This window comes from Phocoena sinus, chromosome 20 (genome assembly GCF_008692025.1).
Source record: "Phocoena sinus isolate mPhoSin1 chromosome 20, mPhoSin1.pri, whole genome shotgun sequence".
Classification (NCBI taxonomy): Eukaryota; Metazoa; Chordata; class Mammalia; order Artiodactyla; family Phocoenidae; genus Phocoena; species Phocoena sinus.
The window spans coordinates 32,920,039-32,946,050 of record NC_045782.1 but is presented as its reverse complement, the minus strand read 5'-3'; the positions used below and the strand labels follow the sequence as shown (position 1 = coordinate 32,946,050).

Here is a 26,012-nt window from a genome sequence, read left to right as displayed (position 1 = left end):
GGGACATCAATTTGTTTTGTTTTTCACAAAGAAATAAAGGTTTCATTTATTTGGTAGGTCAAGCACTCCTCATTACTTCCAGGTACATGAAAAGCATCTGCAGAGCTTTTCTGGACCCCAGGACTGGGGAGTCCACATCGGTGGGTCTCTGGTGGGTTTGGGAGTATTTGCAAGGCATGACTTTCTTTGAGTCTCACTTTCTTCATCTGGGACATGGGGGTGCCAATGGAAGCAGCCCCTCAGGCTTGTGAGCCTTCAGTGAGATGGTGGGTGTAAAGTACAAGCACAGGACCTGCCAGGCAGTTGCGTGCTTCATAGAGTTCAAGTATTGTCATTAGTATTGGAGAGAGTCCCTCCTTAATAACCTCGCAGCACCTGTTTTTGCAATGCCTACTTTAGCAAGACTATTCCAGGCCATGATTATGCTTTGCTTCATACTTGGAACTGAAGTGCTAGAGTAAACCAGCAGGTTATATTGGGTTACACAACTTCTGCTAACTAAATGTCTTTACTGTGGTGAGAATTTTTTGCCTTATATCCCCAACGGGGATACATCCCAAGGGGCCTATGGGACTATATACAGCTGGAAATAGTCCATTAAAAACTTCAGGGGAGAGGGATAAATTAGGAGTATGGAATTAACAGTTACACACTACTATATAGAAACTAGGTAAACAACAAGGACCTACTGTATAGCACAGGGAACTATATTCAGTATCTTGTAATAACATAATGGAAAAAAATCTGAAAAAGAATAGCTACGTGTGTATATGTATAACTGAATCACTGTGCTGTACACCTGAAACTAACACAGCATTGTAAATCAACTCTACTTCAAGAAAGACATAAATAAATAGAATTTAAAAAAATTTAACTTGTGAATGTTACCTTATATGGCAATAGTGACTTTGCAGACATGATTAAAGTAAGGATTTTTTTTTTTTTTTTTTTTTTTTTTTTGCGGTACGCTGGCCTCTCACTGCTGTGGCCTCTCCCGTTGTGTAGCGCAGGCTCCGGACGCGCAGGCTCAGTGGCCATGGCTCACGGGCCCAGCCGCTCCGCGGCATGTGGGATCCTCCCGGACCGGGGCACGATCCCGTGTCCCCTGCATCAGTAGGCAGACTCTCAACCACTGCGCCACCAGGGAAGCCCCTAAAGTAAGGATTCTGAGATGAGGAGATTATCCTGGACTTCCTGGGTAGGTCCTAAATATAATCACAAATGTCTATGTAGGAGGGAGGCAGAGGGAGACTTGTCACAGATTGGGAGAAGGCAAAGTGAAGACAGAGCAGAGTTTTGAAGATGTTATGCTGCTGGCCTTAAAGATGGAAGAAGGGGTCAAGAGCCGAGGAATGCAGCTCTAGCAGCTAGAACAAGCAAGGAAGGTCTTATCCCCTAGAGCTCTGGAAGGAGTTGCCCTGCCCATACTTTAGAATGTATACCTTGATTTCAATCTTCTGAGCTCCAGAACTGCAAGAGAATAAATTTATGTTGTTTAAAAAAAAATTTAACTTGGGGACGCAAGACTACAAATGTACTGGATCAGTGTGTGAGAAATCCATGTCTCCTTCACGGTGGTTGGAAGTGTAAATTGTATAGTCTTTTATTTCCTTTCAGTTTTATTGAGATATAATTGGCATACAGCACTGTATATGTTTAAGGTGTGAAACGTAATGATTTGACTTATATACGTCGTGAAATGATTATCACCATGAGTTGAGTGAACATGTATCATCTCATAGAGATACAGCAGTAAGTAATTTTAAAAAATGCTTTTTCCTTGTGGTGTGAACTCTTAAGATTTATTCTCTTAGCAGCTTTCATTTATAACACGTAGCAGTACTGATTATCTTTACCATGTTGTATATTATATCCCTAATACTTACGTATCTTGTAACTGGAAGATTGTACCTTCTGATTGCCTTCATCTAATTCCCCCTTCCCCCTCCTCTGCCTCTGGGAGCCACAAATCTGATCTCTTTTTCTATGAATCTGTTTGTTTTTGAAGTATAATTGACCTGCAACACTATGTTAACTTCTGGTACACAAGACAGTGATTCAACATTTCTATACATTTCAAAACGCTCCCCAGGATAAGTCTAGTTGTCATCTGTCAGCATACAAAGATATTACACAATTATTGACTATATTCCCCACACTGCACATTTCGTATCTGCAAAGAAACCTAGGTGCCCATCAATAGAGGAATAAAGAAAGTGTGATATGTATAGATGAATATTATATATATGCTATATATATATGATTTATATATATGAATATTATTGAGCCATAAATAGTGTAGTCTTTTTGCAGGACAATTTGGCAATATCTTCCAACTTTACCATGGATGTCTCCTTTGTATTTCCATGTTAGGGCATCTATCTATTCTGGGAGAAATACTGAGATAGATATAGATATAGATAAAAGGAAGCACTACAAAGTGTATGATACATATCCACAGCAAATTGTTTGATAACCAAAAACCCCACAAACCTGCTAAATGTCCAACAATGGAAGTTTGGTTAAATAAATTATAAACCATTCATATAATGGAAGTTTAGATAGTAGTTATTTTTTAAAAGGAAAAGAAGATACTAACCTGGAAAGCTCTCCAAGACATCATGTTAAATGAATAAAGCAAATTAATACATATAATTTCGTTTCGGCAAACAAGGTATATATTTGTATATACACATATGTGTGTATGTAAAAGCATAGGAAAAGGGTTTAGAAAAACGCAACAAACTGGTAATATTGATTACCTCCTGCAAGGTTACTCTGGATATATCTGTATTGTTTGAATTATTTAGCACATTCATGTGTTTGTTGTGTGGAAATGAACTTTGACAGGTTATATTAACTAAGTGATAATCGTCCCGTCTCATCACTTTTTGAGAGGGATTCAGGAGTCCTCTCCTTGCCAACCGTGCTGCTCCAAAGGATTCTCCTGCAAGCTCTTTGGGGCTGTCCAGCCCCGGCCCCACGAACAAAGCCACGATACATAGCAGCCTGGGATCCAGCCAGCCACCTTGGGTTTGGATCAATGCTGACCAGCTGCTGTTCTCTGTGCTGCCTGCAGCCATTAATCTCCATCCTGGACTGAGCTCCCCCTCTGGGTATCCTGGTCCCTCCTTCAGATTGAGGAGTCATTCCTGGGTGCTTACTACCCTTTGCATCTGCAGAGATTCTGAGATCCTGGGTGTGAGCTCACTGCCTGAGATGGCCAGTCTGAGCCCTCCTCTTGTGGCTTGCTGAGTCTTTCTCTGTTCTTAGGGTAGCTTGTCCAGGCCTCCCCACAGGGAGTCCTAAGGCATTTGTCCAGGCTCTGACCACCAAGGACAACGCAGACTTTCTCTTCATTCCCACGGTCATTGGGGTTTTACCTGCATACGCCTTTCTCAAAGATTTTGAGAATCTTTGGATAGGAAAGAGGGTGGGCTCCTTCCACAGGCCCCTGTGGAATGTTTAGTTGTCCTTCTGCTGTAGTTCTGCTCATGTAGCTCACCCACACAGCCTTCTGTCCAGGAACCTCTTGGTATGGAGCAGAATAGGCTCAGAGAACACCAGTCACCAAGAGGGACCATGTCTCTCAACCCCCAAGGGCCGTGCCCAGCTTGTGATTTTTATTTTATTTATTTATTTTTTAAAATCAATTTATTTATTCATTTTTTTTTGCTGCGTTGGGTCTTTGTTGCTGTGCGCGGGCTTTCTCTAGTTGCGGCGAGCAGGGGCTACTCTTTGTTGCGGTGCATGGGCTTCTCATGGCGGTGGCTTCTCTTGTTGTGGAGCACGGGATGTAGGCTCACGGGCTTCAGTAGTTGTGGCTCACAGGCTTTAAAGCGCAGGCTCAGTAGCTGTGGTGCACGGGCTTAGTTGCTCTGTGGCATGTGGGATCTTCCCGGACCAGGGTTCGAACCCATGTCCCCTGTCTTGGCCGGCAGATTCTTAACCACCAGAGAAGTCCCAGCTTGTGATCTTTATACATCACTACCATTGTGGTTCCACCCTCAGCCCTGGGAACCACTCAAAGCACACATTCACCATCCTTGTGTAACCGGTCCTGCAGGACACCCTAGATGGGCCCTGACAAACAGCACCTGGCTTCATAATGTAAGCTCGCACTCTGAAATTCTAATTTACACAAAGAAAATTCTTTTCTTTGACCACAGTTCCCAAAGGCACCAGGGAAACCAGGGGCAAGCTGTGATGAAGCAATGAATGAAGCGCTAACAATGTTCCCGAGCTCTCCCATTAGGTATTTGCGTCTCCAAGAAACCATTCCCTAATCTGAGAAATCAGAAATCAAGGAAACTAGAACATCTGAGGGCACTCCCTTGAGGGCTTATATTTTGATACTCTTCCAGATCTTCTTCCTCCTGCCCCACACCCCTTTCTGGTGACACTGAGAGTATAAAATGGGGCTGGGCTCTGCCCGTGGACCACATAAAGTTCAACATGAAGACAGGCACCATCTTTGTTCTGGTGGCTTTCATCGTCACGGGGCTGGAGGTGGCCTGTACTCAGAGACCTGCTTTCGGAGGTGAGGTTGCTGAGGGGATCCTCCCTGAGAGCAGAGAAGGCACAGAGCCCAGTGTTAGACCTGGGGATGGTTTGGCACGGAAGCTGCTGTGTCCCCACTGCAGAGTGGAGATTCGGCATTGATCAGATGCATTTCCTTTGATCTAAATGAGCGGTCACCCTGCGTTTCCCATTCCCCTTATCAGATTGGGTTGGATCTGATATGTATCTCTAAAAGAGATACGTGTGGTTTATCTTACTTACCATTTTGGTTGTTATTTTATTTACTGTTGCAGATATCTTTGTTAGATACATAGTCTTTTGCATTTAGAATGGGTTTCATTTTTTGTTCTATTAGTTACCTTAAACTAAGACCTTTGAGTACCACCCTTGGTCCCCCTTTTTTTTTATTATTACCTATAGGTTTCCTGCTATGAGTAATAGTCATAATGAAATTAGCTAATTTCCTTCTTTCCTTCCTCCACACTCCCCTACCCCCAGCAGCTGATTTTAAGCAATATCCTTTCATTCCCACTTAATCATATTAAGGTACTTATCAAGCTTACTCTGCTTTTCCTATGTTCTTTCCTTCCCCCTCCCCGATTTTTAATACATATATTGTCAAAACATATAGCTACTTCATAGACTCTCTCCATAGACCATTATTAAGTCTGAATTCTACTGTAAGTATATATCTAATGGCCTTACTAGTCCCCGTTTTGATGCCTCTCCAGTACTTTGGTTGGCTGGTGATCAGTCTCTAGTACATTCCTCAGGAAGTTCCCATGGGAACAATGGCCCCAGTCTTCTCCATCAGTCACCTCATTGCTTCCTGCGGATTTCTGCACAGAGGCAGATGCCTCACTGCTGTGGTAGGTGACGGTGGTTTGTCTCCTTCCATCCACTCATATTGTGGAGTTTGAGGGGATACCTTGTTCTGCAGTTTTGTTGTCTATGTGTTTTGAATTTTGCTATTTTGATTGCTCTGTGTGTTTTGAAGGGGAAATTATAGAAGATTCAAAAATTATGCCAACTTACACAACTAAAACCACCTTCCCAAAATCTGACGTTATTTTTTTGTAACAACTTCTAACTTTCTCCTTTGTGAAGTGTCTGTTCAATCCTCTTGCCCATTTTTCTATTAGGTTATCAATTGTTACTATTGATTTGTAAGGGATTCTGGATACAAGTTGTTTGTTGTATATATGTATTATAAACATTTCCTCCCAATGTAGCTTTTCTTTTCACTCTTTTAATGGTGTCATTCAATGAAGAAAAGTTCCTAATTTTAATGAGGTTCCATCTACCTATCTAGTTTAATATCTAGTCAGCGATATTTCTGTAATATTTAAGAAATATTTGCCTATCCCGAGATCATGAAGCTATCTATTATAGCATCTTCTAGAAGCTTTATTGCTTTACCTTTCACTTCGGTCTATAACCCATTTGGAACAGAGTTTGTAGTGTGGTGCGAGGTAGGGGACAAGTTCCTTTTTTTCACATGGACGGTCCAGTTAATCCAACCACACTGAAGTCCTGTAACTTTGTTTAAAATTGTCTTGATTCTTATTTTGATTATTGTTGGTTTGGGAAGCTTACATATAAACTTTTAGAATCAGCTTATCCATTTTTGTGAAAAATCCTTCTACGATTTCTACTGGGATTGTATTAAATTTCAATTTGGGAGGAAACTGGTGTCTTTATAACACTGAATCTTTTCATCCATGAACATGACGTCTGTCTCCATTTATAAGACAGTTAAATTTTTTTCTTAGTAATATGGTGTAGTTTTCTGCACATAATTGGTTAGATTTATTTCTAGGGAACTGATGGTTTTTGAAAGATATTGTAAAGGCATTGAGAGTATTTATTTTCTAATCGTAAGACTTCAAAGCTCCTGTGTCTTTCCTCTCGCCAGCAATCTGTGTGAAGGAGTGTTCAGAAGACAGGGACTGTGAAAGAGGAAAAGAATGCGTGGAGATTGGCTGTGTACGTATCTGCGCCCCACAGACTGAAAGAGGTGAGCCCTGACTTTCTCCACCCCAGCCTATCCTGGGAGAATTAAGAGCTTGGTGTTATCTGAACTTGCACAATTGTGTGATCACCCAGAGAAACACACCCGAATGCCTGAGGTGTCCCTCTGTTCTTGCCCTTTGAGGGAAAGGTTGGTCTCAGATCATTTATCCCAACATTTTCAAGTTGAGAATCCTAAAAAAAAAAAAGAATCTCATTAAAATTTCACACGGAATACGTATTTATTACAGAAAAGTCAGGAACTACGGAACAAAATGATGACAAGATGTGCCTGTAATCTTATTACCAGGAGGTAAACATAGTTAGTTACATGTATGTTCATATCCTTCCACAAATATATTCAGGGGGTATGGTGCCAAATAATCATGGCATCACACTCCACGAACAAACATCCTTAAACTTTTCTTTTTTCTTTTTACTCTCAATAATATGTAGTGAATAGCTTGCTACAAGCATGGACATATTTACAACTCTATTTTTTTCAAAGACATCAAAGCATTTTTACTGTGAATGTACCACATTTTGTTTACTACTTCTTGACCAATGGGCTTTTAAACTTCTCTAATATTTTACTATCAAAGGGTTCCCTTGAAACTAAATCGTTCCGTTTATAACTTGATTATTTCCTTAGGAAACATTGCTAGAAATGATATTGCTGACTCAAAGGGCATGCATGTTTCTTTAAATCCAAAGATACTTGGCCAATTTGCGTTTGTGAGGATGTATTGTTTATGTCAAAAAGCTTCATAAACTTCAAAATGCTGGGTATTGTAAGGTCGGATCTTAACAAATGGCACGCGAGAAACAGAGGAAAGCTTCAAGTGAGCTTTATTGGGGAGCGCTCCCGGGCGAGGTTCACTGGTCCGAGAGAAAGGGGCCAGAGAAGTCGCATCTGGGTGAGGGTCGGGCAAAATTTTATAGGGGAAGAAGGGAAAGGGGTGTGGTGAATCTGGGAGGGCGCAGGGTATTCCTTATTTGGTGGTCTTTTCGGGTATCCTGGGGGACCGTTAGTCCCGCCCCTCGAAAGGCGGGAAGGCTGGGCTGGGTTCAAAGTCCCCAGGTCAGTTCCTGGAACTGGGTGGTCCGGAATGTCTCCAGGGCAGTTTCTGGAACTGGGTGGTCCGGAGAATTTCGGTCTGATGCAACCTGTGAATCTGATTGTGTTCCCCTGCCTCGGGCCAGTTGGCCTTACAGGTATATTTTAATTTTAAATTACATGCAACTTAAAAACAACTTCAAAGATGTTTATGAAATGTTTTTAGGGAATGTTTCAAAGATCCTTTGCCATAAGTTGGCATCCCACATGATGGGAAAAAAGTGAAAAACACATATTTGGCAACTTCTCTGTGCCAGATCTTTTTCAAAATACATTATTTTGTTTAATCTTGAGACCTTTAGGTATGAAAGATATAGGTATTCATCTCACGTCCATTTTACAGATGAGGAAACTAAAGGATGAACCAAATATATATTTTTCTTTTTCTCACCTTACCGTGATTCCTGTCCACCCTCTTCCTTTTTTTTTTCTATTTTTCTATTTATTATTATTATTTTGTGGTACGTGGGCCTCTCTCACTGTTGTGGCCTCTCCCTTTGCGGAGCACAGGCTCCAGATACGCAGGCTTAGCGGCCATGGCTCACGGGCCTAGCCGCTCCGCGGCATGTGGGATCTTCCCGGACCGGGGCACGAATCCGTGTCCCCTGCATCAGCAGGCAGACTCTCAACCACTGTGCCATCAGGGAAGCCCTCTATTTTTATTTTCAATTTTTATTTTTTTAACATCTTTATTGGAGTATAATTGCTTTACAATGGTGTGTTAGTTTCTGCTTTATAACAAAGTGAATCAGTTATACATATACATATATCTCCATATCTCCTCCCTCTTGCGTCTCCCTCCCACCCTCCCTATCCCACCCATCTAGGTGGTCACAAAGCATTGAGCTGATCTCCCTGTGCTATGTGGGTGCTTCCCACTAGCTATTTTATATTTGGTAGTGTATATATGTCCATGCCACTCTCTCACTTTGTCCTAGCTTACCCTTCCCCCTCCCTGTGTCCTCAAGTCCATTCTCTACGTCTGCGTCTTTATTCCTGTCCTGCCCCTAGGTTCTTCAGAACCTTTTGTTTTTTAGATTCCATATATATGTGTTAGCATACGGTATTTGTTTTTCTCTTTCTGACTTACTTCACTCTGTACGACAGACTCTAGGTCCATCCACCTCACTACAAATAACTCAATTTCATTTCTTTTTATGGCTGAGTAATATTCCATTGTATATATGTGCCACATCTTCTTTATCCATTCGTCTGTCGATGGACACTTAGGTTGCTTCCATGTCCTGGCTATTGTAAATAGTGCTGCAATGAACATTGTGGTACACGACTCTTTCTGAATTATGGTTTTCTCAGGGTATATGCCCAGTAGTGGGATTGCTGGGTCATATGGTAGTTCTATTTTTAGTATTTTAAGGAACCTCCATACTGTTCTCCATAGTGGCTGTATCAATTTACATTCTCGCCAACAGTGCAAGAGGGTTCCATTTTCTCCACACCTTCTCCAGCATTTATTGTTTGTAGATTTTTTGATGATGGCCATTCTGACTGGTGTGAGGTAGTTTTTTTTTTTTTTTAAACATCTTTATTAGAGTATAATTGCTTTACAATGGTGTGTCAGTTTCTGCCTTATAACAAAGTGAATCAGTTGTACGTATACATATGTCTCCATATCTCTTCCCTCTTGTATCTCCCTCCCTCCCACCCCATGTGAGGTAGTTTTTTTGGTTTTTTTTTTTAAGTGTTTGGCCACACCCCACGGCATGTGGGATCTTAGTTCCCCAGCTAGGGATTGAACCCATGCCTCCTGCATTGGAAGGCAGAGTCCTAACCACTGGACTGCGGGGGAGGTAGTTTTGATTGTAGTTTTGATTTGCATTTCTCTAATGATTAGTGATGCTGAGCATCCTTTCATGTGTTTGTTGGCAATCTGTATATCTTTTTTGGAGAAATGTCTATTTAGGTCTTCTGCCCATTTTTGGATTGGGTTGTTTGTTTTTTGATACTGAGCTGCAGGAGCTGCTTGTAAATTTTGGAGATTAATCCTTTGTCAGTTGCTTCATCTGCAAATAGTTTCTCCCATTCTGAGGGTTGTCTTTTCATCTTGTTTATGTTTTCCTTTGCACCCTCTTCCTTAAGTCACTTGGATCACACTGCAAACAGTGACGCCAAAAAGTGCCTTAACAGTGCCCCCAACTTTCACTAAAGATCCCTGTCCTTCTCCAGCTCCAGGGAAGGCAGAGCCTGAGCGCCTGGCTCAGGAGCTAAGTCTATGGTGTTAGCTAGCCTGTCGCCATCTGCTGGCTATCACTGTCTAGTGCATGACCTACCCAATCAACACAGCAGTACTGGCTAGAACTGATGAGGTGGAAATGTCTGTAAATCTCACTTTTGCATTTAATGTTCATTACACATTTTTGAAGTAAATATTATTACCCGTATTTCAAGTGCTTGGAAACTGAGTCTCAGAGAGATTATGTGCTCATCCCATATCAGGCAGTTAATAAATGGCAGAGGTGATCTCTTCACATCCAAAGCTAGAGTACTTCCCAGCGCACCACGCTGCCTCCCGAAGAAATAATAATGAGGGGACATTATCCACATGGTTCTGTACTCTCATCCACATTCAAACTATAAGAAAAAACCCACCCCACCTCTTTGCATGGAGTGACCACAAGTGTGTGTCAGCTAACTGGCCACACTCTGACTCATTCTCGTGGCCATGCTCCCCACTTAGATCTCCATCCTGCTCAGACCACCTTGTCCTGTTCCCTGCAAAGCCAACTGGAGCAAGCCACCTCTGTCCCAGTGGGGTTTCCCCACCTCTGGCTGGCTGACTGGACTTCCCCTGCGACTCCCCTCCTGACTCTCACAGCCCCTCCCTGGGGAGCCACAGGAGGGGGCAGTGGGGGTTTCTGATGGGGAAGGCTATTCCTGGGACTGACGTCATTGTCCTGGTTTGTGGGAGAGCACGGCTGCTAGCTCCACAGAGCCTTGGCAGCCGTACAGTGTAACGAGGAGATCTGAAGCCGCACAGACCCCATTTGAACCCTGGCCCCTCCTTTTCCTAGCTCTGAGTTGGGTACACGTTACTCACCCTAAAACGGGGATAATAGTTCGTGCCTCACAGGGTCACTCTAAGGAGTGAATGAAGTTGTGCTAAATACTTAGCCCGGTGCCTGGCACTTAGCAAGTGCTCAATAAACGGTGGCCAAGAAACAAGTGAAGGGTTGGTGCCAGATATACACCTGCCCCGAGGCTCCCTTGGTCAAGAGGGAGCATTAGCACCATGTGGAGGTGAAGCTTTCAGGGCCTGGAGTCAGACAGACATTCTCTTGGCTTTAGGCTCGGCCGCTTACTGGCTGTGAGATCGTTTCGTGAGCTTGGGTCTCCTCTCTGTGGACCCATAGACAAGTCATTAGTAAAGCTCAGAGCGCCACCTATTTCTAAGGCTTAAATACGTATTTCCAAATGGCCTCCTAAGGACCCTTTGAAAACATTAGAAACGTTAAAACGTAACATAACGGAGCTTTTAGTATGTAACATGCATAAGGACACCATGCCTAAAGGATTCAGTTATGCCACTAACTGGAAGTTTATGCTATTACTTACAGCTCTCTGTGCTTATATTTGAAAAGAGTAGCACAACACTTAATCATTTTATAGACAATGTATGGGTTTCATGGGGACTTGCTAACCGTATGCATTAACCCTGCGGTCTGGTCCTGCCTGACATGTACAAGGCTTAGGAACCTGGCCCCAGGAGCTTGGGCTGCTACATCGCTCCCTGGCTCTAGGTCCCAACTCTGGTTTCCTTAGGTGCTTGTGACATGGACTGGAGGTTGAGGGTCAGACTGGGAGTGGGACCTTCCAAATTCTGTTAACCTTTAAAATCTCAGAGGCAGCCAGGGACTCAGGAAAGACCAAGACCCCTGGTTGCCAAAGGCCCCTTCTCTTAAAGGGATGAATGAAAGATTTTTTTCCTTTCTCTCATCTCTGCCAGGGTTTATATCTCCCCTCTTCCCAGAGCAAAGAGAGTCCCATTAGATTTTCCTGCCTACAGTTGTCTCCCAATTTGTACTAAGGGGTGGCTTGGTTCCAGACAGGGAAACCATAGCCTCAAACCTACAGAGGGTGAGAAATCTTTACGGTAGCAGCCTGTGTCGAAAAACAGGCAGTCACGACAGGCTGGATGGAGACCACCACTAACTCAAATGACACTTTTGGGAGAACTAGAAAAAGGCCCCTTACACCAGACAGAGTCCAGTGGGTGCCCAGTTTGGTAAACAAACACCTTTATCCATTATGGAGAAGTTGCCTCTCCCTCTGGGCGGAGGACTTCAGAAATGAGGTCGAGATGTATTACAGTCCCACTCATCCTGTCAGCAGACATAATTGTGTGGCTCACAACCTGTAAAACCATACGTGGCAGCCCTGGCTAGAGTGGATGAGGGGGAAGCATGCATTCCTTGATTTCTCATAACATCTTTTTAAGTTGTAGTGTCATGCTCATTTCATAGACATGGGAACTGGGGCTCAGAAAGGTGACATGACCTGTCAATACATGGCAAAGCCAGTCTCTTTAACTTGAAAAAACCTAGAACATTTTCATACACCCTCCCTGCAGGAAGTACCCTTCAAGAGTCACCATTGGCCCACTTCTGCCTCTTTCTTCATTCATTTCCTCAGGGCACAGAAACGCTAAGGACAAATGACCCAGCATCTTTGCATATGGTGTGTTCTGTTTTTTTCCTGTAAGTCCCAACCGGAGCAAGTGGGCCCTGTCCCAGAGGGACTTCCCCGTGTCTGGCCGGCTACCTGGCCTTCCTCCACATCTCCCCTCCCTTCCCTTAGTCAGGACCCATAGCCCCATCCTGAGAAGGGCTTCTGATGGGAGCAGCTATTCCTGGGGCTGTCATCACTGTCCTGGTTCGTGGGTGAACACAAATGCTAGCGCCACAGAGACCTGGGAGCAGTAACGAGGAAGCTTCTTTTCAAATCTTTCCTTGGAATCAGACTTACCAGATTCTGTGTCAGCTTTTTTCTGTCTCTGTGGTCTTGTGCAATTTGCTCGAGCTCCCAGAGCCTCAGTTTCTGTACATGGGGATTATGAAGACCTACCTCCTAGAGACCTTGTGACAAATAAATGAGATCACAGATGTGACTCACTTGCCTAGAGCTGGCACAATAACAAGGGCTCACTAAATGGTAGAAAAAGTCCCTGGGAGCATGGGAGCCAGAAATGCCCCATTTCTGAAGGTGCCCTTCATCGAAAGGGAGCATCACCCTCATGTAGCTGTGAAAAAACAGGATGTCCAGAGTCCAAAAATCTAATTGAATCCCAGCCTCACCACAGGCCCTCCGCTATTATCACCTATGTCTCTGTTTGGAGGACAATTAACAAGCCTTCAATCAAACCCACAGCCCTGAATACCTTTAGGCGTTTTGATTCATATTTTCAAAATCACCCCATGAGGACAATGTAATTATGTAAAAAATGTCAGGCAACCCACACGATGGTTGATTATCCAGTTAACTCAGTGATTCCATTAAACTGTTTTGTAATTTATTGGGTACAATAGGTTCCATGTGTGTTTGAAAAACCAGCAGTGTGTACTATTTGACAATATGTGGTGTCTAGAAGGATTTACCAGCCTTATGCATTAACTGATTCTCTGACAGATACACAGTCACTCTGGGAAGAAACATCACATTCTGAGCTCCTGCTATTTGCCAGGCGGGTCCTGAGATTATTGCTTTTAAATCTCAGAGGTACAGTAGTAACAAATGTCACTGTTATACAGATGAGGAAACTGAGGCATACAGCAGTGAAATGACTTTCTTGTGGCCACATAGATAATGAGGGAGAGCCCAGGTCTGCCTGTGAAGCATATTGAAAGCCCTCTATTGTGGCCATTTGCATAAATTAGAATATATCCTATTCTCTTGTATAAAGTATCCTATCACGCATGACATACATCTTTTAAAATTTAACATAAATTGTGGACATCTTTCCATGTCCACACAAATACATCTCATTCTTTTTGGATTATGTGAGGACTAATGAATAAGTTTACTATAATTCATTTAACCAATTCCCTTTTGGTCGTCATTCTGTTTGCGTGACATTTTTTGCTGTTGCCCAGGTTGCTGTAATGAACGTGATTTTATATTTTTGTCCATAGGTGGAAATGTTTCCTGTAGAATATATTTCTTAGGAGTGAAATGAAAAGGTCAAGGTTATTAACATTTGTTTTCATATTCTCTCCCTTTCCTCTCCTCTTTCTCCCTCCCTCTCTCTCTCCCTCCCCGCCCTCTCCTTCCTTCCTTCTTATACCCCCTCCCTCCCCCATCTTCCTCATTGACCAGAAGGACTTTCCCCTTTTCTATGGGATGAGACCTCACATCATGCCCAGCATCTTCTCTCTGCTCAGAGCTCTAAGCCTTGTGTGTGTTAAAAGGCGCTTCTGAAATTTCGAAGAATTTTTCTCTTTCAGCAGAGCCTGTTGTTGTCTAATTCAACAAAGCCTAATTTGAAACTCACTGCCGAGCCCTGGCCCCTTTATTCCAGGCTGATGTGCCCTCCCCACGAAGCAGTGGCTGCCATTAACTCTATGAGTTGTGGGCGGGGGAGGGCAATGGGCAGCCAGAAACTAGGAAGAATTGGGAACAAAAGATACATTGAATCAACATCTCGGAGTGATATCATCTCATTACATCATGTACATTGTGAAAGCATTCTTTAAACTGTAAAGTTCTATTCAGATTGTGAACTCTTTTGCAATAGTAGACATTTTATAAATTACATAATTTGTTAAAGTGATAAAATGTAGATGCTACCTCGTAGGAAGGGCTCTATTCATTCTTTGCTCCAGCCCCTTCCTAGTACCTGCTCCTGAGACTTAAGTTTTTGATGTATCTTCTCTGGCAGGCTATTGTGAGATCCGGTGCTGGAAAAACTGGAACTGCGGAGCCAGGAAATGGTGCATGCGGAAGGGCTGTAGGAAAGTCTGCACCCTTCACAATGGAGGTAAGACCAGGAGCCCCGCCTGATTCCCCAGCCAGCTGTGCCAGGGTTAGCCCTGCCTGGCCTTTCCAAAACTGTGCCGCTGATCAGAAATGGGACAGAAACCCATCAGTGTTCCTGGGGGCTCTTCCTCCACTCTTGCCCTTACAGGGGGAAAACAGGTGAGAGAGCCATGTGCCCAGCATGTCATTAATAAATACCCCTTAAAAAGACCTTTAATCATTTCCCTTTTTTTTTCTCCAAGTGAAGCTCATTATATAAAAGTCAGAAACTACTGATGAGCCTATATATGTGTATATATGTATATACTATGATTATGGTATGATCATTATATATATATGGTATGCTTATATAATCATAATATTTTGACTGTCTCGAAAATAATGAACACTTCCACAGCATTATACTTATTATCTGTATTTATATAAATATTAATGATATTTACTATTATTATATTTTTAACCCAAAAAAGCCATTCCATAAATACTTTTTTGTCACTTAAGTTTTGTTGGGAGCATCTTTCACTGTCAACACAGTATATTTCATTTTACTTTATTTCACATATTTAATTATTAAATTTAATTAAGTTAATTTACTGTATCCCACCATATAGAATATACTACATCACCTCAGTAAATCACCTTCTAGTGGACATTTCAGGTGGGATTTTGTTTTGTTATTTTGTTTACTGTTGCTATTCTAAGCCATACCTCAATGCTGGTTTTCCTCACTAGATTTTCTGTACCTCCTTATTATGCCTGAATGAAGAAACTGAGGTTTCTTGGGTTAAAGTGACTGTGAATTGCTTGTGGTTATAAAACCAGTGAGTGGCTAAGTCAAGATTGATGCCGGCTCCGTGCTTGGCAGAGTGGGAGGTGCAGGGCTGGGCTCCGGAGCCTTCAAATCCCACCTCTGCAGCTCACCAAAGTGGGGTTTAGGGCAAGTTACTTAACCTCGAGTTCCTCTGCTGCAACATGGGTCAACACCTATTGCAGAGGGTATGGTGAGGACTAAATGTGCTAAAGTAGATCATGTATTTGGCCCTGACCCTAGCACATAATTTTTTTTTTTTTTTTTTTGCGGTACGCGGGCCTGTCACTGTTGTGGCCTCTCCCGTTGCGGAGCACAGGCTCCAGACGCGCAGGCTCAGCGGCCGTGGCTCACGGGCCCAGCCGCTCCGCGGCATGTGGGATCTTCCTGGTCCAGGGCACGAACCCGTGTCCCCTGCATCGGCAGGCGGACTCTCAACCACTGCGCCACCAGGGAAGCCTGCACATAATTTTTTAAAAAAATTAATGGTAGGGAAAAGAACGGAGTAACAGGAAATACTGTTAAGTAGGAGGCAACACCACATGGGCTTAGGACTTTATTTCAAAACGTTGCTCTGTGGACACTGGGGAAATGTATGTAATATTTTTAACCCCCAGTTTCCTCATCAGGGAAACCCAGAAAATGTTATCTCCGTTACTACATCGTGTGAGGATTAAATGAAATATATGAATGTATATAGTACTGTCAGCCTTTTAAAAGAAAAAGGTAAGCAATTCAGCCGGCAAAATTGAGTTTATTCGAGAATAGCAGAGGAGTTGCAATTGGAGACAAGCAAAATGTGGCAAACCATGGGCAAGTCTGGAGAACAAAGGAGAGCGTGCTTTTCCAGAGGACAGGAGGATGTTGGGAGGGGTTGTTTCGTACAGCAGTTCATTGGAGGAAAGTGAGAGTCTGAAGTGGTGGTAGCTTCTCATTGGCTGCAGGCGAGGGCGGCTCCTGGCCGTGGCCAACAGGAAATCTTCCTCTTTCCTGCTGGAGGACGCAAGCTGCCATGAGTGGTACCTGCATGAGAGCCCTTCCTTCGTGGTTTCCTCGCTCCTATTTTGCGTTAGGTTTCCTTAACACGTTTTTCACAGTATAAACATCTGGAGAAGCAGATGTGCTCAGAAAACCAGTGACTCATTGCATGGGGCCGCCCTGTGGCAGAACTCATGGGAGCTGGGACAAGCAAAAAGAATCTTAGCATCCACTCCTCCTCTGCCCTCTTTTCCTCCTAAACCTGGCTAATTTAATTCAGGTCACCCAGAAGAAAAAAATGAAATAAAAATCGGAAAAGATGGGGCTTCCCTGGTGGCGCAGTGGTTGAGAGTCCGCCTGCCAATGTAGGGGACACGGGTTCGTGCCCCGGTCCGGGAGGATCCCACATGCTGCGGAGCGGCTGGGCCCGTGAGCCATGGCCGCTGAGCCTGCGCGTCCGGAGCCTGTGCTCCGCAACGGGAGAGGCCGCAACAGTGAGAGGCCCGCGTACCGCAAAAAAAAAAAAAAAAAAAAAATCGGAAAAGAACAGATGAGACTCTTAGCTTGGGCACATAGTTTGTTGGATATGATCAGCCTCTACTCTCAAATTATTTGTGTAAGAAACTCCACATTTCAAATGAGGAATCTATCCTGGAGAAGAAATAGATGCTACAGGAAGCCGGTGTTTGTGCACTGGCTCAACTGGCAGAGTTGTTGCAGAGATTATTTGTTCTTTTCTTCCTTTAACGTCAAAGCTCTGGAAATCTTACAGGAGATGAACTCATTCACGAAACAGTCCCACCAGACCAGAGAATAAGTGCATGCAGGGGTTATACCATCCTCAAGACAGGAGCCAGGAGCTGGAAACCTAGGGCCTGAACTCTCCTCCCATCAGGTCTGGGGACCTCTGACCAGAGCCCCAACCCAAGGACTCCCAGCCAGACTCACTGGGGGTGAGCTGGTGCCTACATTAGCTTGGTTTCCCAAAGCCACAGGGATGTCAGTCTCACTGTTGATCAGTGGTGTCAGTTTCCCTGCAGGCTGCTGGGATTTGACACTTCCTTCTCTTGCTCTCTGCTTCTGGGGCACACAGCAGGGTGGCCCCAGTCCCCGTCCCCTGAAAAGGCTTTGGTTGCACATTCTTTTTAATTAGGCTCACTCTTTCAGGGCACCACCCCCCCACCCCGCAATCTTCCTAGCAACGTTTCTGCTCAAGTCTCTGCACAGCTGGATAAGAAGAAAATTTGAGAAGTCCCCTAACAAGTTACACCCCCAATTGTTCCCCAGATTTGCCCTCAAGCAGTGCCCCAGACCAAACCTTTGCTCCCTCAGGCTGAATTTCTTCCTGCCCAATATGGTTTCTTTATATGTAAGTTGGTGATAATTAAGGTCTTGATACTGATACGTGACTCTAAAAGCACAAGTAGCAAAGTCAGTCAGGTCACTTAAAGAGGAGACATTCTTTTGAATCAAAAGGCCACTGCTTACAATGAGCACCTTGCAAGCACACCCTCAGCTTCACTGCCAAGGAAAGGACCAGGCTGTGCTTCTGCTGCAGTCAGGATGACAGAGGGTCTTCATCCTGGATCCGGAGAATTTAATGGTTTCTTCACGTCACTCGGTTTCACAGCTTCAGTGACACAAGGTGGCTTTTGCTCAATGAGCCTTTGATCAATTACTCCTCTACCTTTCTAAGTATGTGGTACCTTCATCCCTCTAATCCCAAGGAAGGGAAGAGGAGGCAATAGAGTTAGCCACGTGGTGGACTTGAGCCACTGGAAACCCCTGGTGTTGGCTGCTGGCAGTGCATCTGTGATGGTGTCACAAACAGCAAGAGACCTCAGGAGGCACCAGGGTTTGGGAGGCTGAGAACCAGCACCATTTCCTTGGTGAGAGAGGCCTGAACTGGGAACCATGTAGGTAGAATGCCACCCTATACACCTAGGAGAGGAAAGCCATCTTTGTAGGTGCAGTGGTGGTCAGCATGGAAAAGGTTACTCTGGTCTGCAACAGATGCCTGGGAGGTCAGGGATGAGCATAGTTCCTCAAGTGTTTGTTTGTTTTAACTTACTTAATTAATTTGGCTGCGTTGTGTCTTCGTTGTGGCACACGGGATCTTTAGTTGTGGCATGCGGATCTTTAGTTGCGGCATGCAAACTCTTAGCTGTGGCATGAGGGATCTAGCTCCCTGAGCAGAGATCGAACCCAGGCCCCCTGCATTGGAAGCGCAGAGTCTTAACCACTGGACCACCAGGGAAGCCCTGTTCCTCAAGTGTTTATGGGTTCCTACCCTGAAGGCTGACCATTAACCTCCCCCGCCCCCCAAAAAAGTCATTGTGCCTCCCAAAAGACACATTGGACCCTCAGGCATGTGAGGCCCCAGCAGAACCAATCCAAGAAGCCACGAGGGCATATGTGTCTGTTGGGGAATCACAGGGAAGGTATTGATTCAATATGGACTTTGGGGCCAGGTCCTCCCGGGTTCCAACCCCAGAACCACCACTCACAAGCCCGGACCGTGGGCGAGTCATTTATGTTCTCTGAGCGCCTATTTCCTCATTTCTTAAATGGAAATGATACATAGCTCAACAGCTCTTTCTTGTGTGTGCAACTTTCACACATAGGAATTGCTCCGTGCGTATGAAAATCCTTCTTCTGTTTTCCTGCTCATCAACAGCTTTGGCCAAAAAGCTGAAGGTCATTTCTCTGAATTTTCTTTATTTTCTTAATATATGTTCCTTTGTTTGTTAAAGTTACACACTTCTTGCCAAAATTAAAATGTCATAGACGAAACAAAAAGGGCTAAATCTGCCTACAGTTCTATCCCCTTTGAATAATCACCATTGATTGTTGGGTAAACATTATTTCAATGTCCTCTATGAATATGCTAATATATACTTATTTTTATATGTCCTGTTTCATTCTCCATTACACTGTGTGATATATGCCATGTATAAGTGGGTCCATTGCCTAATCTCTGCCGTGTGTATGGTAGCTTCCAGATATCCACACCTAAGGCTTCTTTGTGTTCACTGAGGCTTTTATTCTTTTTCTTTTTTTCTTTAATTTTTTATTTTATATTAGAGTATAGGTGATTAACAATGTTGTGTTAGTTTCAGACGTACAGCAAAGTGATTCAGTTATACATATACATGTATCTATTCTTTTTCATATTCTTTTCCCATTTAGGTTTTTACATAATATTGAGCAGAGTTCCCTGTGCTATAGAGTAGGTCCTTGTTGGCTATCCTTTTTAAATATAGCAGTGTGTACATGTCAACCCCAAATTCCCTAACTATCCCTTCCCTCCACCCTTCCCCCACTGGTAACCATAAATTCATTCTCTAAGTCTGTGAGTCCATTTCTGTTTTGTAAATACGTTTATTTGTATCATTTCTTTTTAGATTCCACATAAAAGCAATATCATACGATATTTGTCTTTCTCTGTCTGACTTACTTCACTCAGTATGACAACCTCTATGTCCATCCGTGTTGCTGCAAATGGCATTTCACTGTTTTTAATGGCTGAGTAATATTCCATTGTATATATGTGCCACGTCTTCTTTGTCCATTCCTCTGTTGATGGACGTTTAGGTTGCTTCCATATCTTGGGTATTATAAACAGTGCTGCAATGAACATTGGGGTACATGTATCATTTCGGACCATGTTTTTCTCCCGATATATGCCCAGTAGTGGGATTGCTGGGTCATGTGGTAGTTCTATTTTTAGTTTTTTGAGGAACCTCCACACTGTTCTCCACAGCAGCTGTACCAATTTACATTTCCACCAACTCACTGAGCCTTTTCTGATGTTAGAAATCTGTGTGGAGGACTGCCAAAGAGACTGGGACTGTCGAGCTGGAGAACAATGTATCAAGAAGGGATGTAGTCGAGTCTGCTCTTCAGTCCGGGACCCAGGAAGTAAGAGCACACAGCCCTGCCCAGGTCCCCAAACCCTGCACAACACAGAGACTGTGTGCTTAGCTCTGCCCAGACTTCCCTTCCTTAGATGGTTAATTTCCAGGGTCTCTGCTTTCAGGCTTGTCCTTCCAGAGGGAAAAGCATGTCACAGACCTGTGTGTCCTGACTTTTTGAGCACAGAAACTTCTTCTTTTATTTTGTTACACAACTAATAATGTTCATTATAAAAAAAAAAACTCAGAAATACTACTAATTAAAAAGATAAATTATCCAATGGATAATAATTATCCACTGGATAATTTATTTTCCATAAATTATCCCATTACCCAGATAACCACGTTAACCTTTAAAATAAAAGCTTCCATGTTTCATACACACACAGATATATTTTTTCAGATTTAACAAGGAATAAATGTTTGTTTTGTGGTTACTGCATGTCTGGAACTGTGCTGAGTGCTGGGAGATAGTTAAGGAGAAGTCTTCGTCCTTAAAGATCTCATAGTAACAGAGATATAAACAAACAACCAAAAATCCAGGATATATGATTTTTACAAATATGGTGTTACAGCCCATCCCTGATCAATAAACACAATTCCATCACACATTTTAAAAAGCTTCATTGTCGGGTTTCCCTGGTGGCACAGTTGTTGAGAGTCTGCCTGCCGATGCAGGGGACACGGGTTCGTGCCCCGGCCCGGGAAGATCCCATATGCCGTGGAGCGGCTGGGCCCGTGAGCCATGGCCGCTGAGCCTGTGCATCCAGAGCCTGTGCTCCGCAACGGGAGAGGCCACAACAGTGAGAGGCCCGCGCACCGCACACACACAAAAAAAAAAAAAAAAAAAAAAAAAAAGCTTCATTGTTTTCCAGTATGATATGCCTTCTTTCCATGCCTTCTTCTATTATAGAATTAGATAATTATCATTTTGAGTTACTTTTTAATAACAAGGACAAGATAAATGTCCTTGAGCTAAATCATATTTCTTAGCATAAATTCCTAAAAGTAGAATGGCCAAATTACATTTGAAAGCTTTTGATATAGATTGCTATATTGCCTCATGAAGACACCTTTCAACACCAAAAAAGCTATAGCCTCACTCCACATATTTGTAATTTAACAGACAAACATCTACTCGCATTGTGTATGTATATATCTGTGTTATTGATGTGTTTGTACTTATATTTGTAAAAGCCAAGAAAAGATTCCAGAAGGAGCTACAGGAAATAGTAGATATCTCCTGGGAAATGGGCTGGTTGGGTTGAGGGAAAGAGAAACTTCCTTTTTACTTAATATAGTTGAGTATTTTTTGTTTTAAAAACATACTACTTTTAATATAGTGCAAAATAGGTAGATAGCTTGTCTATATTTTTTGAATTGGATAAAAGGTTAAACAAACAAACCTTCTCACAGCCCTCCCCTGTTATCCTGTCAGGCTTAACAGTTTTCAGCTGAATTTTTTCTACGAGTAGATTCCTGTGAGGAGGAATGCCAAGGACCCTGGGACTGCGCTATAGGGAGCTGGTGTGTCAACAACGGTTGTGGCCATGTCTGCATGCCCTTAGGAAACCCAGGTAAGCGCTGCAAGCCCAGCTGTCCATGTCCCTGACTAACTGAATGCTTAACCCTGCCAGGACAATGGCTCTTAGGCCAGCTGCACAGAGAGAGAGGAGGCGGCTATACTGGGGCCACTACTAACCTCTGGGAGAATTAGAAAAGAATAGAATTCTTCCAAGTCTAGAAGACCATGAAGACAGATTGATAATATCTTGCTTTAGAAGTATTTGTAAACTTGAAAAAGCTGGAAATACTCTTAAAACAAAAATGAAATAACGTTAAGGTACCAAATTATTCTTCAACAAGGTCTGGAAAGAACACGGTTATGAACAAGTTAGCTGATATCTCACACCCAAACACACGTCCACACCGGCGTGAAACACACAGGTCCATTCATTCAGTCCACCAGCATGTACGCCTGCCCAGGCGGATTCTTGCCAGCCATGGCTGGCTGGTACTCTTTCCCCACAGAACCTTCAACTCCCTAGGATTGATCCTTCAAGCCTAGGATTGATCTTCGCTGCTGTAAGTTTGGTGGGTGCATCAAAGTGGCCTGGGAGTGACTTCCCTGGTGGTCCAGTGGTTAAGACTGCAAGCTTCCAATGCAGGGGGCCCAGGTTCGATCCCTGGTTGGAGAACTAAGATCCCACTTGCTGCATGGCACAGCCAGAAAACAAACAAAAACCAAAGTGGTCTGGGAACTAGGGAGGCTGTAGAGTTAAGACTGGGTGTATCATCCAAGGAACAGCTTGCTAACATACCTCTACATTGTCTCAGGATCAAGGACCACACTTAGATGTTTTGGGGTGGGGGGGAGACAGAGGTGTATGTAAGGAAACCCCACAGATGAAGGAGATCTCTGCCCAACATGGAATAGAGAATTGTCAACCACCATTTCACTTGATTCACAAGAGTGATAGCCAGCCTGCATTTTCCATGTTAGTTAGTCTACCCTAACTCAATAGGGTAGACTGTTTTGGGGGGTGATATACAGCAGGGGTTCTCCCATATCAACACACGTAAGAATGACCTTGTGAGGGGTACTTCCTTGGTGGGCCAGTGGTTGAGAATCCATCTTGCAATGCAGGGGACACCGGTTCGATCCCTGGTTGGGGAACTAAGATCCCACATGTCACGGGGCAACTAAGCCTGCGCGCCACAACTACTGAGCCCACACACCACAGCTAGAGAGAAGCCCACGCACCGCAACGAACGATCCCGTGTGCCGCAACTAAGACCCAACGCAGCCAAAAATAAATAATAAATATGGATTTTTAAATGAATGACCGGGGGGAAGGCTTGTTAAATCCAGATTGCTGTGCCCCAACCCTAGAGTTTCTGTTTCAGTAGGTCTGGGGCGGGGCCCGAGAATCTGAATTTCTAACAAGCTCCCAGGGGATGCTGAGTCTGCTGGGTCAGGGGACCCATTTTGAGTAGCACTAGATACTGGATTGGGGATCTTAGTTCCCTGACCAGGGATGGAACCCGGGTCACAGCAGTGAAAGCGTCACGTCCTAACCACTGGACCAGCAGGGAACTCCCTTTAAACAAAACAAAAACAAAAAACTTGAAACCTGGTCTTTTGTCTTTTATCTAATATTTCTTTCCAAATGCAGTCATCAGAGCCCTATACTAGAAGTAAGGCTGGTGGTGGTATTAGTACCCAGTCTGATTTTCACACTGTGGGACTCAGTGTTCATTGGCGCCTGAAGGCACATAGAATTGGTGAGAAGTTGTTTCTGTTTGTGATCTGGGATTTAATTATCTAGTTTCAGCTGGAACAAAAAGAAGGGGGTTAATGGCAAAGCTCTCTCCTCTTCTCCCAGGATGCTGCAGCTGCTGGTCATCAGTGTGTTTTCCCACACACAAAACAGTACTGTGTGCCTCCAAGGTTTAGAAGGGGGAAAGATTGGGGGCATCCGGAAGGGAAGAGGCTAAAGGTCCATCAGGGAGTGAGACACTTCAGCTCGCTCGCTCTCAGCACTGGGTCCCACTCCCTTCTACAGAGCCAGCCTGGGTTCTGGCAAGACTGTTTTGTTTTTCAGATGAACGGAGACCTGGAACTTGTCCACAGCTGACACCAGGATCGTCTGGAACTTGTGTTGAAATGTGCAGAGGGGATGAATCCTGTCCCCTGGGACAAAAATGCTGTAGCAATGGTTGTGGACACGTTTGTCAAACCGCTGTTTGAGCCGTGAGTATAAGATAGAGAGCTGGGGCTTCCCTGGTGGCGCAGTGGTTGACAGTCCACCTGCCGATGCAGGGGACGCGGGTTCGTGCCCCAGTCCGGGAAGATCCCACATGCCGCGGAGCGGCTGGGCCCGTGAGCCATGGCCGCTGAGCCTGCACGTCTGGAGCCTGTGCTCTGCAACGGGAGAGGCCACAGCCACAACAGTGAGAGGCCCGCGTACCGCAAAAAAAAAAAAAAAAAAAAAAAGATAGAGAGCTGCTTAAGGGGAGGATGAGTCCCTGCTGGCGTTTGCTAGCCCAGAAGGGACCCCAGCTGCCCCTCTGCTCACTGAAGTCTGGGTGACTTGTGGAGAAAGCTGGTTGGTAGCAAAGAGCAGGAATTTCTGGAAAGTGACAAAATTACCTTTGTATTTTAGGAGGAGGGCTTCATTATCCGTTCGGATGATAATTGAACCTTGGCCTCCTTCAGTAACTGTTCCCAAATGTCATCTTTATTCTAAGAGCTGTGCTTTCTTACCGACCCCAGGATCACAGGATGTGGATCTAAAATAACTTGGTTTAAGTGTTGAATTGTGGCAATTGTTTGAGGAATCATGGGGTGACTGCTTTCAAAATTATCTTTCTTCTTAATAAAATGATTTCTGTAACATTATCAAACCTGAGTCATTATTTCTATGTAAGATTTCTAGTTCACTTACATTAGTACCTCTACCTCCAACGAGTATTTAACCCCAATCTATGGACCCTCTCTCTTTTTCATCATCCATCACCATTCATGTCCTCTGTTTCTTCCTCAGCCTTTTCCCTGAGACCAGCCCAGGCACTCAGCACTGCCTGTAAATCCAGCCACACTTCCCCCAGAAAATTCACTCTCCCAACAACCAAGATTTCCACTTATCTTTCTTCAGCTCCCCGTCTCATCTACCTCTCACTCCAACTTCCACCATTCAGGTCTCACCGTCTATCTCATCTATCCTTCATTAGGAAAAGAACTGCACGTTTGCAAAAATGTCCTCCTCTTCTATCCGCATATATGTGTATCCATTTACTCTGCTTTATCCCCAGTAATAATGGGGAAAAAAAATGTTCGCTACTCCTATTTAAGTCCAACCCCTCCACTAACATTCTTCTTTTCAAATGAAAGACTTCTCTAATTATTATCTCCAGTACTGTAGACGTCTCCCTTACTACTGGATCCCCCCCGCTTGTCGCACACCTATGCCTTGACTCCATATTTCAATCCAGCTACCATCCGCTCCACAGCTGAAACTCCAGCTATCATTGTCTGTCTATATTTGCTTCTCTACTTCCTCATCACTGTTTCCATCCCCTATTCTCTCCTCAAAGGGCACGTCTCCCTCTTCCCTCTGATTGGCTCCAACCCCCATCTCACCTCACTCCAGGACTCCAACCAAGCTTCCTGTGGTCTACCACACACACTGAAACTTGGATAATGCCACTCACGTAGTCTGAACATCACCTACTACTGGGACCCTCTGAGCAGGGCACAAGGAATGGAGAGCTAGCATGCCCCCAAAACGAATCATCTCAGGACTTAGTAAAGTAGCAGAGAGCCTATTGGGCCCCCAGTCTGGAGGATGATGCCCAAAGGAGTGACAACTGGATCATGGTTCTTTTCTTGGTACCAAATGCTCCATAGAGGTTGTAAAGAATAGCCTCTTTCTTTTAGGAGTTTCAAACCCAACCGAGAGTAAGGAAACATTTAAAGGAGAAGGAAAATATTTTATTTGATATATTTTTCAGTTTTAGATATTTCCCCTACATTATTTCCTTATCCTTACAACAGCCCTATGAGTTGAGAATGCCGAGCCTCTAACTCTTGATGAAGAAACATAGAGAGATTAATTGTCAAGGCCATATGGCCAGGATGTAGTAGAACCTGCATTTAAATCCAGATTTTAGTGGC

The 26,012-nt window shown here is 43.9% G+C and overlaps 1 protein-coding gene across 1 annotated transcript; it reads left to right on the top strand.

The window, feature by feature from the left end:
• The first annotated feature begins 4,455 nt into the window (after window positions 1-4,455).
• On the top strand, window positions 4,456-24,655 carry LOC116746160 (WAP four-disulfide core domain protein 3-like). The gene is made up of 7 exons (XM_032617465.1): window positions 4,456-4,540; window positions 6,437-6,538; window positions 14,538-14,636; window positions 20,238-20,395; window positions 21,783-21,912; window positions 23,941-24,089; window positions 24,502-24,655. The coding sequence occupies exons 1-6, from the start codon at window positions 4,456-4,458 to the stop codon at window positions 24,084-24,086; spliced, it is 720 nt and encodes a 239-aa protein (XP_032473356.1). The 3' UTR covers window positions 24,087-24,089; window positions 24,502-24,655.
• Window positions 24,656-26,012: the final 1,357 nt, after the last annotated feature.

Coding starts and splice junctions, on each gene's coding strand:
- LOC116746160 (XM_032617465.1), top strand. CDS start 4,456: ATGAAGACAGGCACCATCTTTGTTCTGGTGGCTTTCATCGTCACGGGG. Junction 20,396..21,782: donor CCCTGCACAACACAGAGACT/GTGTGCTTAGCT, acceptor CAGGCTTAACAG/TTTTCAGCTGAATTTTTTCT. Junction 21,913..23,940: donor CATGCCCTTAGGAAACCCAG/GTAAGCGCTGCA, acceptor TTTGTTTTTCAG/ATGAACGGAGACCTGGAACT.